At 43.6% G+C, this 13,391-nt stretch overlaps 1 protein-coding gene across 7 annotated transcripts in view; it reads right to left on the bottom strand.

Annotated features, from left to right (window-relative positions):
- The window catches only part of MEIS2 (Meis homeobox 2), a 202,642-nt gene that overhangs the window by 137,008 nt on the left and 52,243 nt on the right, over positions 1-13,391 (bottom strand). For all 7 annotated transcript variants that reach the window (XM_078053397.1, XM_078053395.1, XM_078053401.1 and 4 more), the window contains exon 8: positions 2,348-2,493. In XM_078053397.1, coding sequence (XP_077909523.1) covers positions 2,348-2,493 — 146 coding nt within the window. The remainder of the gene's footprint in view (positions 1-2,347; positions 2,494-13,391) is intronic.

The raw sequence follows: 13,391 nt of genomic DNA, 5'->3' as shown, positions 1-13,391 counted from the left end.
TGCACGGTGGGTTCAGCCCAGGGCAGGGAGGTGGGAGATAAGGTACCGACAGGACAAGGTGGGAGGTCCAGAAAGGGCTCCGGACACTGACACTGGAGACTCAAGGCCCAGAATACGGCCGGTGAAGGAGAGAGTCGGCTTGAAGAGAAAGGTGCAAAGAAAGTCTTCTCTACTCAGAGAGATTGGGGGAGCAGGAAGCTTTAAAAGCAAATACAGAAAATGGCACTTGGCTTCTCCCTATCTCCCACCGTGACGCCGAGCGTATTGGTGGTGGAGGCTGCGTGAGATTTACAGGCCACAGGGAAAGAGGATAAGGGTTTCAGCAAAGTCATCATAATGTGGTGGAAAAGGCACAGTGCTGGGGACAGGGAAGGTTGGGTCCTTGTCGCAGCTTGACCTTGAGTTAATCACTTCCCTTTCTGGGTCTCAGTTTCCTCCTTTGCAAACAGAGCAGCTGAATTCTCTCAGGTTCGGCTGTTCTGGGATGTTGACTTTGATTACTGAGGGACTGCGAATACATGGAGATGTTTGCTTGGAAAGCCACGATGGAAATCTCTCTTCGGCCGAGAAGGGCTGAGCATGAAGGAAGACAGCGGGGGGGGGGGGGGGGGGGGGGGGGAAGCCAAACAGGTGAGCTCGCAGGGAGCAAGCTGTGTGCCTGCCCTCCGTGCGCCCCTACCTGCCTTTCTAACTTGCTACTCTAACCAAACCGACCTTCGGTTAAAAAAACGAGAAGCCCCTCCCCTCACAGTCACTCGACTTCCAAATTAAAAACATTTTACAGGTTAGTAAATCTCCAGCTGAGGTGATGTAGCAAAGAACAGCTGTGAAGTAATTTTGATAATGATGAGAATAATAGCCACATGGCAAGGTTCAGGGCTTTGCTGTTGCAGCTTCAGTGCTCCTGAATAGATAAAAGTGATTAAATACTCCTGATTATCCCTGACCAATATGTAATGGATTTACAGCCCTTTCAATTAGTCAGTATTTGCTTAGGACTCATTATTTTGTCTTTGGTTAAGTAATCAGCCCAGAGACCGCATGTTCTGTCTAATTCCTCTGAGCCGAGTCAGTGCAGGGCCCTGACCTTTGAAATGGCCATAGCTGCAAGGCAAGAATAACCACTACACCGGGGCAGCCTCGTTGGTTCTCCCAGCTAATCCTGACACCACAGGCCAGATCGATACACCTTAGTTTGCTACTAATGTCCTTACATCAAAATGGCCGATTTAGGAATGTGAATTTATCACTCGGCCCTCCCCGCCACCACTGCACCCCTTGCCCTCTGGAGCTCCGCTGCGAGAGCAGAGTGGCAGCCACCACCATAAATAAAAGTGGAACCTTGTCCTGGACCCATGACACTGTAACTAATGTCATTCAGCATGGCAACACACAAGTTGGATAATCAAAGAGGACCTTCAGCTTACAGCGGGCTACTCTATTTTTAAGCATTAGCCTAAAGAGAATGGCCTGAAAACAATATCATAGCAAGCAACCGCCTCTGACACCTTTACCATTTGCCCAGAATTTCCAAGCCAACAGTAAAATATGAGCGCCTGGTTCCTCTGTAAGAATATACTGTAAATTTTTTTTTTTTTTTTTGGTCATGAGAGTCTCAGAGTCAACGGGATACACCGACACATAAAACTGAATGCAAACAGGAGGGTAAAGATCCACTATTACTTTAAAAACGTGGCAGAGTTGATCTTTTCCCAGAACTGAACAGGGTGAGCTTATAACAAAATGGACTTAAACAGCTAAAAAAGAGTCTTTAATCTCCACATTATAGACGAAGGTGCTACAGCACCTAGAACCCTCTGTTTGTCACATAAACACGGGCCATGTTTGCTCGCGGCTCCAGCAAGTACAGTTGCTCCTGATACCATGAGCTTGGACACGCATGGGGCAAGGCGCTGCTTTTCTTTCTTTTTCTTTCTTTCTTTTTTTTTTTTTTTTTGCGCCTCCTGGAGGAGATGGCTTTCATTAAGAGTGTAATCAGCAGCGTTTATGGATTCATGAGCCATTTCCCTTGGTTGCGGTGGCGGTATCTGAAGTCACTCTCACACCTTTTAGCATAAATAACAAATTTATTTACACATGCTGTGTAGGGCCCTAGACCATTTTGAATAATAAGGTCCATTCCTGGCCTATTAAAACAAAAACGTCCTCCTTCCTAGAGGGTGTTCTGTGGGTAGGGACAGTTGGCAAAACCTTAACTGCTCCGTTAGTCATCAGACTTCAAGAAAGGGAAAACAGGCACCTTATTTTTTTACAAATCTATTATCAACCTGTATAGTACGCTAGCAGCAGGCAAAACAACGAAACTTTCTCTTTCATCTTGACTTACTGTGAGATGCTGGAAGAGCCAGGCTCTCATGATATTTGTTGCTACTTTGGGGAAAATGCCTCTTTTCTTCTGGCGTTTTTTGTCCTTGTCTGGATCATCATCGTCACCTGTGCCAGGTGACGCCACACTGTTGTCTAAACCATCCCCTGGTAGAAAAAAAAAATGAAAATACATTAGACACAACACAGAAAGGGTTCCAACAACAATGTGCAGCTAATGATGAGCTCAGCTAAGCTTGTTGAAAGAAATCCATTAAGCGGGTATATTCTCTTTCATTAAAGTATAATTGGAGACACAAATATGTAAAAGACAAAATTAAACCAGGCCTCTTCAAATGTTAATTTTGTGTGTCTCACACTTGCCCATATCATTAATTCAATTATAATTGTGTGCTTGACACAGTGCAGTAGCTCTTTGTCAATTATGGAATCCAATGTGGGAAAACCGCCATCAGAAAACCCATTCGGTGGAAATGCATCCCCATGCCCACGGTGAACACATACTGCAGGGTAATCAAGTTAAATGTTCTGTAGTCTATATATTCTAGGCTGTCTGCATAGGTGACAGTAACTGTGTCACTTCATTGCACATAACACACTGCCTTCTCAGCCCCTCCTAGGACTGTCACCTCTTAAGCACGCACATTCACACACTCCTCAGATGACCCTGCACTCAGCATTTGCATGACATGAAAACTTTTAGCTCTCTGCACCACTGATCATGATCATTATCATTAAAAAAAAAAAGATATACATGAAGGTAGGGTGCTCACTTAATCAGAAGTTTCTATCACCATCTTCCTCTTCTGTGCTTTTCTCTGGCATTAATTGTGCATTAGCAAAAATCATTTACTTTTAACAGTCATAGTTATTTTTTCTTGCCCTCCAGCAAAAATGCCTTGAAAGCCTGCCTGGAGGGCATCTAAATTATGTATCTGAAAAACTCTTCCGGCAAGGCATTGCGGGACCCCTACTTTCTTAAAATTCATACGAGCACGTCTTCCTGTTTTTGGGAAGGCATCAATCAAGAGCAGCAATATATGCCATATCCCTACATTAATATTTGAACTAATAACTTTAAAAAAAGGAAAGAAACAAGATCCGACTTGTGGCATAATCAAATGCAAAATAAATGAAGAATACGGGGACAGCACTGGGGCTTTATGGATGGCTGTGTTTTCCTTGCACATCATTAGCCTGGAGCCACACGAAAGAGGAAAACAGAGAAGTGGAGAGTTTATGCTCCCTGCTGGTGTTTAAGAAGCTGGGGTCCTGGAAGGACATCTGGGAATTGCGCTGAGATGGGGGTTTTTGTAATTTAAGAATAGACATTCATTAGCAGTAAATGCCATAAATCCCATGCTAAGTAAAAACCTTGTCCAAGAAAGCCTAAAACAATAAACTCTGTGCTCAATGTAGCCTGAGCTAGACGCTCCGCAGCTTCCCAGGGAATGACGGAGATCCACCAGCTCATTCCCAGACCTGTTCCTTCCTCTTGGACTGGGCTACTCCACGACGGCCTGCCCACTGGGCCCCTCACCTTCCAACTTCGGCGTCCACTCTGTGGGCTTCCCTATACCTGTTCTCTTCCTTTCTCACCAAAAAACCCTCAACCTTCTTTGACCAGAGAAGCAGAAAAGCCACAGCAAAGAGCTGGCAGATTAATTTTATTGACATTTCCATTTTCACTGCAATGTGATACCCTCCATCACATGGAAGAGATGACCCTCACTATTTACAGACTGACAGGCCACTTCATTACAACCACCCTGCCCCAAGGCAAAGCAGCTCCCTTCCATCTGCCCAAACACTAGAGCATGACCCCGAAGTTGCTGTTCTCTTTTTCTTTGCCGTCTGTTATGATAAAAAAAATTTAAAAAGAGTGAGTGAAAGGGACCCCAAATAGTCAAAGAACTAATCAGAGTACAGGGAAACAAAAGGCATTTGACTTTTGAATACTGCATCTACGGAGGCTAGTCTTCATCTGCCTACCCTCCCTACACATCCGTGTATACTAGGGGTCGCTTGCACAAGGAGACACACTCACATACACAAGCTCGAGCAGGGACACGCATACACGCTTTCCACCATGCCAAGGAACTGCTGCAAGGCAAATTCTCACCCACACTAATGGCTTCTGACTGCTCCTTGGCAACCCTAGCATTTTAACCTGGGTGGATGTGCTCTCCAAAATACAGACACTGGAGCGATCTCATCAGCTGTTCATGTGACACAGATGGAGAGTGGCTATTAGGAGCCAGGCAGTGGGCCTTGGGGATCTGAGGTGCTGTTCTGTAGCCCGAGGCAATTTTGAAAAGCAGTACCCGGAGATGAGGAAAAAAAAAAAATCCACATGGCAAGTCCAAGTTTGAAGTCGGTCAGTCTGTCTGTCTACCCACCACGGATAAAGATATCTTTGTCTCTTAATGTAAAATCTATGTGGGCTATCTGGACGTACACTGCAGATAATGTATGTATGGAATGGCTCTTCCTTCGATGTCTTCCAAATATAAAAACACACACTGTAAACAATGCCTGTGTGTATATATTTCTTCCGAAGCACATATGGTTTCTGTGTATATGTTTAAGCTGAAATTGTCAGGATTTTGTTAAAATCTCGTTTAGCTCTTTTTGATAGATTTCTGAATATACTTATTTTAAAAGGTTAATTGCTTAATTGAAGGAAGTTCAACCAAAAAAAAAAAAAAGAAAGAAAGAAGAAGGAGGAGGAGGAGGCATTTGCATTTTTCACCCAATCAATGACCTTAAAAATGAGAGACAGCATTTCCACAGTGCATTTTCTCATGCTTAAAAGCAAAGAGGGCTGGTAACACCTTCAAACTATTTAGCTCAAGGAAAAAAAAAAACATAACTAGATTGAGCATCCTTTGATGACTGACTTAAACTGGAGAAGGCAGGAGCATTATATGAATTTTAATTTTATGTAAGTGTTGTAAAATATTTGAATTTGGGTCCAGTGTAACAGATAATTGTAAAGAAAAATGTGCCCATTTTTATAATAAGTAGATATTAGACATTAGATTTTTAAATTAATATTAGTGTCTCCACCTCCTTAAAGCGAGGAGTTTTCCTCTCCACGTTAACACAATAAATGCCATTGTTTTTTTTCCTCCAATGGACTGTGAACCAAGTCCAGCATGGAGGAATAACAACAACATAAAGAAAGATTTTGAAAGGAAACTGTGTGATCTGCAACCTAAAATAAAATTGTGCAGAGGATGCCAAAGTTAGTAACTCTTCAAGTGGACACTGTTCTCTTGCTTTAAGGCTGTGTGCGTGTAAGATTGGCAATCCCCGGCACCTGTGCCGAAGAGGGTGTGTGTGTGTGTGTTGTGTGTGTGTGCGTGCGTGCGTGTGTGAGCACAGATGCACGTGCCAAAAGGTATAAGAGATAACAGAGTACATCTCAGCATCTGAAGTTAAGATTCAAAAGTGTGGAGTCCTGAGGCCAAGAACTGTCTCTTGCTTCTCTTTTTATCCTGAGAGCACACCTCTGTGTCCGACCCAGAGCAAATACCCAGTGATTGTATGTTGGGGGAGGGAAAAACTGAACTCACCCATAAGCTTATGCAAGGACCCTCCCCTCATTCTGAGAATCCCAAACTGGGGCAACCGCACTCATTATAGTGCCTCAGGGGCCGGGCTGCCTGTGTGCACACAGTCGCTTCTAAACATACCAGGAATGGTGCTTCTTTGAAGAACCCAGTGTCCATTAGGGCCTTTTGGGGGGGCCATTCCACCAGCACTGCCATCTCTGCTGATGAAAAACTAAAGAAAAAATAGTGGAATGCTCCTTCTAAAAGGTTACTAATCCCTTCTCGAAGGGTACAGTCTAAATTTGGGACAAAGATACTCAAAAGAGCTGTGTATTACTGGAATGCACTGTGTGTGACCATGGAAAGAAATATTCAAGGCCTGTAGATAGACAACTTTGACGTGTATTGAATCATCAGGGGAGATCGTTAAAAACACAGGTCTCTAGGCCTTATCCCAGATTCACTGACTCAAAATATCCCAGGGCAGGGGCAAGGAATTTATATTTTTAACATGTTCCTTGGGTTTGCTTATGCAACCAGCCTAGCACTGGTTCTCAAACTGGCTTTTGGAAGCCACTGAACTAGATGAGCCTCTGATTTGAAAGAAGATGCAACCTCAGGAATGGGTAGGAAGTTCCAAGTCTATCCTACTCCCATGCATCTGGTCAGTGGTCATGGTGAGGAACTACAATGTGGCCCGGGTTTTATTCACTGCAGAAGAACCACAATGTTCTCCATCACATGGACTGACCAGCAGAATGGAGTCTCATCCTGATCTTCTGATGACGAGGGATACAAAGGATGAAAGAAGCTCTATAGAACATTGGGTCTCAAAATGCGGACCAGCAGCATTAGCACTGATGAAGAAACTGTGAGAAATGCAAATTCGTGTACCCTCCCAGACCAAGTGAATTTGAATCTCCAGGGGGGAGCCGAATAATCTGAACGTGAGTAAGTGTTCCAAGTGATTCTAATGACCACTCATGTTCAAGAAGAAATGCTATAGAGCACATAGAAGATCCCCTTAACCTGCTACCCCTGGTGGTTACTGTCTGAAGGTCTTAATATAATCTCTGGTTCTTCCTCCTATTTTAAGACTCTGAGGTATTGGGGTGCCTGGGTGGCTCAGTCAGTTAAATGTCTGCCTTCAGCTCAGGTCATGATCCTGAAGACCCAGGATCGAGCCCCGAGTCAGGCTCCCCGCTCAGTGGGGAGTCTGCTTCTCCCTCTGACCTTCCTCCTCCCTCTCGTGCTCTCTCTCTCTCTCACGGTCTCTCTCTCAAATAAATAAATAAAGTCTTTATTTTAAAATGGGGCGGGGCACCTGGGTGGCTCAGTTGTTAAGCCTCTGCCTTGGCTCAGGTCATGATCCCAGGGTCCTGGGGATTGAGCCCCACATCAGGCTCCTTGCTCAGCGGGAAGCCTGCTTCTCCTTCTCCCACTCCCCCTGCTTGTATTCCCTCTCTCACCGTGTCTCTCTCTGTCAAATAAATAAATAAAATCTTTAAAATTAAAAAAAAAAACTCTGTGGTATTTTAAGAGCTTCTGTGGCTAGATTTACACCCATGCTCTGGAGGAAGTCACACACACTTTCCATAGCTGAGCATACCACGCTCAGAGCTACACCTACCTAAAAAACCACTACTGAGAGAGTTTAGTCATGGGAAGCTAAATCCTGGGATACCATGGGTATCCAGGTTTTGGTAGACTCCATACCCATAGCTGTGTAGCCAGTGAATCAAGGAAGGATATGGACACATTATGAGAGAATCCTCGGATAATTCTAAAGCAGAAATTCCCAATCCATAAAATTCTACATCATAAAAACTACCTAGGCAAAAGGACATCACTTCCTTTCATTGGCATACTGTCTTATTCCATTTAGCCAAAAGTCTGTATTTTAGACATCAATTTCTTGGTCTGGAATAAAGCAATGATACAAACAGCGATGATGTGCTATGATGAGTCCAATATCACTGGGATGTGGCCTTCTTGCCCTATCAGAAATACAATGTAGTGACCAAGAGGGTCCATCTTCTTCTACCTTTCTACCTCCTCCACCGCCCTCCAAAAACAAAACAAAACAAAACAAAACAAAACCCAGTCATCTATCAGTGAGAAAAATGAGGCCAGGATATTAGGCTGTTGTTCAAAGTTCCACAGTAGTATGTGGTCAAGGATAAACTAGAGTTCTGGCAACTTCAAGTCCAGTGTTACAACCACTGGTTTTCTCACATTAATATCATAGGTTATCTTTTACTTTTCAAAGCATTACTTCATTGGAACTCTGTTATCAGTGACAGATCTAAGCAAGGTTTGATCTCTCACAAGAGAAGGTCTAAGTGCAGAGGAGAGATTAGATCTACGGCCGAGGAGTTGGGACTGAGCTAGAGCCGGTCCAGACTGGTCCAGGTTCAAAGAAAATGTGCAGACTTTTCTCCCAAAAGTAAGCCATCGCTTGAAGGGCTTTAGATATACGCAGTACAGCAATAGTCTTTGAGGGTAGGGGTTTTTTATAACAGGCTTATTGTCATCCAAGTGGAGACACCAGACTGACCTTCAGAGCATAGAGATGCTACAAATATTTGAGTACCCACACCCATTGTCCATACAGTCAGGACCTCATGAGCTCTGTGCAATGCTATTAAACACCTCATAGAACTGTGATCAAAGTGATATATCCCCTTGCCTCAAAGTCCCTTTTTTAACACTAGAATAAAGTTTCTGTGACATTTGGCACACTGTCAAATAACAGTCATCTAAAACTGACCTCTCGATCTTGTATTAGGACAAATAAACATATTTGGTTGGTACCATTTGTACTTCTTCTGGGTAAGTCAGTGGTGCATTATTTAATCCTCACTTCCCCTCCTGGGTGGCTCAGTCTGTTAAGTATCTGCCTTTGGCTCAGGTCATGATCCCAGGGTCTTGGGATCGAGTCCAGGAGCCCTGGATCAGGCTCCCTGCTCAGCAGGGAGTCTGCTTCTCCCTTTCCCTCTGCCCCTCCCCACCCCCGACTCATGCACTTGTACATGCTCTCGCTCTCTCTCAAATAAATAAATAAAGTCTTGGGAAGCCCGGGTGGCTCAGTCAGTTAAGTGACTGCCTTCGGCTCAGGTCATGGTCCCAGGGTCCTGGGATCGAGCCCTGCATTGGGCTCCTTGCTCAGTGGGGAGTCTGCTTCTCCCTCTACCTGCCACTCCCCCTGCTTCTGCCCTCTCTCCGGCAAATAAATAAATAAAATATTTAAAAAATGATAATCATACTTCCCCAAGTTTTGGACCAGGTTTACTAGTTAAATACATTCATACAAAATATATGCTGTAAAAAAGAATGATATCTCATCTGAGAGAACATGGCTTTTTTCCCCTCTTTTTTGCTAAACAGAAACTCACTATATTATCCTTTTCATTGTGTGCCATGTAAATTCACTAATTTCATATACACGCACACATATATATCTTCTCTAACAGTCTGTTTCCAGGAATTAGGTATATTGACAAGTACATAGGTGTTTATGCACATGATCATAAACCTATATGTATATAAACTAAATTGTGTCTTTTTCAAATCAGTCGCTAAGTCGTACACAAGTCATTTGTGGATGAACTGCATACTTCTGCCAGTAGCCACACCTATACATCCATACACAAATTTATAGAGTTCTTCAGATGGGCGTATTTAACGTTAAGTAGAATAGTCCCTTTTCCACATCATTTCCCTATCTCTAGCATACAGGCCCCTCTTCTTTATCAATACTGCCGTCACTGTCATTATCTTCATTATCACAAGTACCTTTCAGTGGGCATTTGCAATGTTCCAATCCTCACTTAATCTTCACAGCAAATGAATGAAATAACTACTTTACCAATTCCATTTTACAGATAAGAAAACATAGACTCAAAGAAATTCAGTAACTTGTCAAAGATCACATAGTTAGGAAGTGGCAGGGTGTGCTATCCTCCAAAGCCCAGGCTCACATCCTCTAGCCTCTCCCTTAACCTGCTCAGAGGACAAGCGAATGTGAAAAGTGAAGCTAGATGCTGGATAAGCCCTCACTGCCCCGGAAACAAGCTCCAAGAGTGAGGTCTTGTATATTTGCATCCATGTTCCAAGGTCATGGCGGGTGACAGCCCATTTAAAAGTATGAACCAAGAAACAAGCAGGTGCATATTTTACACAAACAGGTATATCCATTATCTAGAGATAGGATCATTATTGTTCCCTGTGGATGTAAATTTCAAATTAAATATGATTTTGAAACAGAAGCATCTGTGGAATTTTAAAGACCTTTCTGAGCCAAGGGATCATTCAAGATGCCATGCCTTTAGTCCTTTCCCCTGGGCCTGGAATGCCCTTTCCCTTCATTTTTACTAACCCTCCTTCCCATTCTTCTTTGTCAAGGCAAACTCCTATTCAACCTCCACAACCCAGTGAAAAAGCAATCTCCTTGGCAAAGCTTTCTCCAGTTTCCATTAACAGAGTTAATGTACTCTGCTTTCTTCAGTGTTCTTCAGCAGTTTGCCTTAGCCTCTGTTTTATTTACTTTTCTGTTTTGCAATTTATCTGTTGACTAATTTCTCTGTCCTGCTTGACTGTGAACTTTTCCAAGGCAGGGGCTGTGTCATTTCTGATTCCCGAACCGTGGCTCTGAGTAAACACTCAAATGTTAGTGGCATGGACAAATTGGCAGCAAGATCCTTTAGACATATTCGTAGGACCCAATGAGAATATAACCTGCTTTGAAGAAACTGTCCATGAAGGAGACCCCTTGCCCCCAGTAACCTGTTCTAGTAGCCACAGACCCTTGGGCTCCCTCACTCCCCTCTGCCTGCTCCATGAGCACTGGGTATCATGGTATCATGGCCAGTGTCATTTGTGTATGTGTGTGGTCCTCCTCAGAGATTCTCCTTACATGTCTGAGACATGGGTCACATACTGCTGATGAAAACAGTACTCCATCTCAAACCTGCCCTATTTCAAAGGGGAAGTGGGGGTTCTGGGAGAGAGTGGGCTGCCCCTTGCCCAGGCTGTTCAGATGACTCGGAACATTACAGTTAAAAATGAAGTAATAGGTAGCCATGGAACAGTAACACCCAGTACCTTGTGAACCAATTTTCTGTCATCATTTCTTTTTTCTCTTGACATAATACTTTGAAAATGGAATTAAAATATACTAACAGTCAAAATACATATATTAGATACTAAGAGTCAAAAGATATTTTCTTCTGGGGACTACCTTCCAGGAGTTTAATTTAGGATATCCCACTGAGAAATCTGCATCATGGTTTCAAATGAGATGGAAAAAAAAAAGAAGAAGAAGAAGAAGAGGAAGAAGAAAAAGCCACCTTTGCCTAGTTCTGTTTTCCACTACAGCCTTGCAAAACTTGCTTTCCAAGAACCATCCACAAAGTAAATCTTTTTGCACATGCAATTTACCTTTTTTTCACCTCTGATCAGGTTGGGGGAGGGGGAAGCTGAAGACCCAGAAATGTGGGGAGAGTGAGGGGCCAGAGGTGGGGTGAGGGGCCAGCAGTGAGACCTGCTAATTACTGATCTCTTTTACTCTCCTGCTGTGCTTAACTGTCTGGACACGTTAAAGTGAAATTTTTCTGTGATTTTTCAAGTGACTAGTTCATGGCCCACTAGCATGGAGGGAAGCAGAAGAGATGAAATGCTTTCGTTTACATGCAACATTTACTAACCGTGTGGGTTTCCGACATTAAAGAGAGGACAGTGACCCAGGCCACCTTTTTCACACTCAAAAGAGCACTGAAAAAACAAGTCTTCATCGGCTTACCTCAGGCTTCCCTGGTCCTGAACACCCTCCCCCCGGGGTAGGAGCAGAAAGGGAAAAACAGAGGGGATTTTATGCTCCTTTCTCTTCAACTTTTCAGGCGGTATAAGCAGCATTTAGCAAATTCAGCCCCAAATGGCTCCAAATGCTCAGAGCTGCAGGGGCTCCTTCTTTGTTATCCTCCCTCTATTTACACAGGATTTACGCAGGCTCTCCACTGAAGAGACCTAAAGCACTTCCATTCTCACCGGCTCTGCCCCAATTGTGGCCCCCGGTGGCTTCACCCAGGCCGGCGATGGGGGATTTCTGTAACCTGGAGAAGGCCGCAACACTTAGCTCCCTAACTGGGTGATCCGAGCCAACTGCTGGCCGCTGCAAAGCGGGGGCCTATGAAGATGGGCTCACCTTCCAGCAGAGAACCAAAAACCCAGCCGAGGCTGGGCGAATGTGTGTCCAGAGACAAATAACATGCACTTTAATATATGCATCTATATGATATAAGGCAAAGTGGTGGGTGAAAAAAAAAAATTCAGACTGCAGCTTGGATGAAAACCACTTCACCCACTGGTTGGAAAAATAAAGTGTAAAAACAGACAGATGGACACATATGTAAATGTGGCTGTGTTTTAGGCTTTAGCTGGCAACGTGAGTGCCGTAGTATAGTTTTACACGCCTGTATTTTCCATATCATGTTGAATCCTGTTAACTGTTGAACAGAAACATCCTCATACTGGTCCTTGACCAAATCGGTCCCCTCAATTTACCCGTCAGGAGCCATAAAATGGCTTTGTTTATTGACTGGAACCCTCTAATCCTTTAGAGCATGAGTGAACGAAAGCTTCCAGTACTCTTCGCCCAGGCTTCACTTAAGTTGGTTTCTCTCATTTGAGATACGGAACTTCACTTGAGAATTTTAAAATAGTTCAAGAAAGGACATCTAGTCTCACTTGCCACAGAATTCTCCAAAGGATATTGACTGAACCCAGTAGAAGAGTGTATGCCTTTGCCATTATAATTCAGCGGATTGCTTAATCTCCATGGTAGAGCATAAAAGAGTTGTACTTTTTTACTCAGTTACCTGATGAGCACATAGAAAAGTACAGAGTTGGTTCTGAAGGAATTCACAGTACATCATAATAAAGCTCTTCTGGGCACTCTAATGATTCATTTTTAGTGATCTCTCAAATGCCCTTTCCCACAGTTAACACTCAGATTTTATTAAGGTAGAAAGCAGGGACAAATGTCCACTCAAGTCCCAGCTCTCAAATTTGACTCTGCTTGCACTATATACTCCCTACAGCTAAAGCTTTTTTAATGTTCTGTTCACCTCCCTGGAGTGGCATTTCAGCTAACAGAGTTCACAATCTTTCAGCCCTAAACACAGAAGGCTGCTATCTTCAAGTCATCCTAGGAATGTGCCAGATACCATCATCTCCCTCCTGCTATACAAAGAACCAGAAAGAGAGAGACCAAGAGAAGACCAAGCTGATCATGTTACCAAGAGCCCAGAATGCCCCTCTCAGAAGGTTAATCTTTGAACCAGTAAATGTTATAATTAGGAGCCTTGAAGTTGGGCTGAGGCTGGCCATTGAAAGAAAGACCCTAAAAGAGAAAGTATGAATGGAACACATTTCTTTCACCTAATGGTTGACACAAGGGTCATGATTTTTATGGGAAATGATACAAAAATG

The sequence above is a fragment of the Halichoerus grypus genome, chromosome 8, assembly GCF_964656455.1.
Source record: "Halichoerus grypus chromosome 8, mHalGry1.hap1.1, whole genome shotgun sequence".
NCBI lineage: Eukaryota > Metazoa > Chordata > Mammalia > Carnivora > Phocidae > Halichoerus > Halichoerus grypus.
This window is presented reverse-complemented; position numbering and strand designations above follow the sequence as displayed.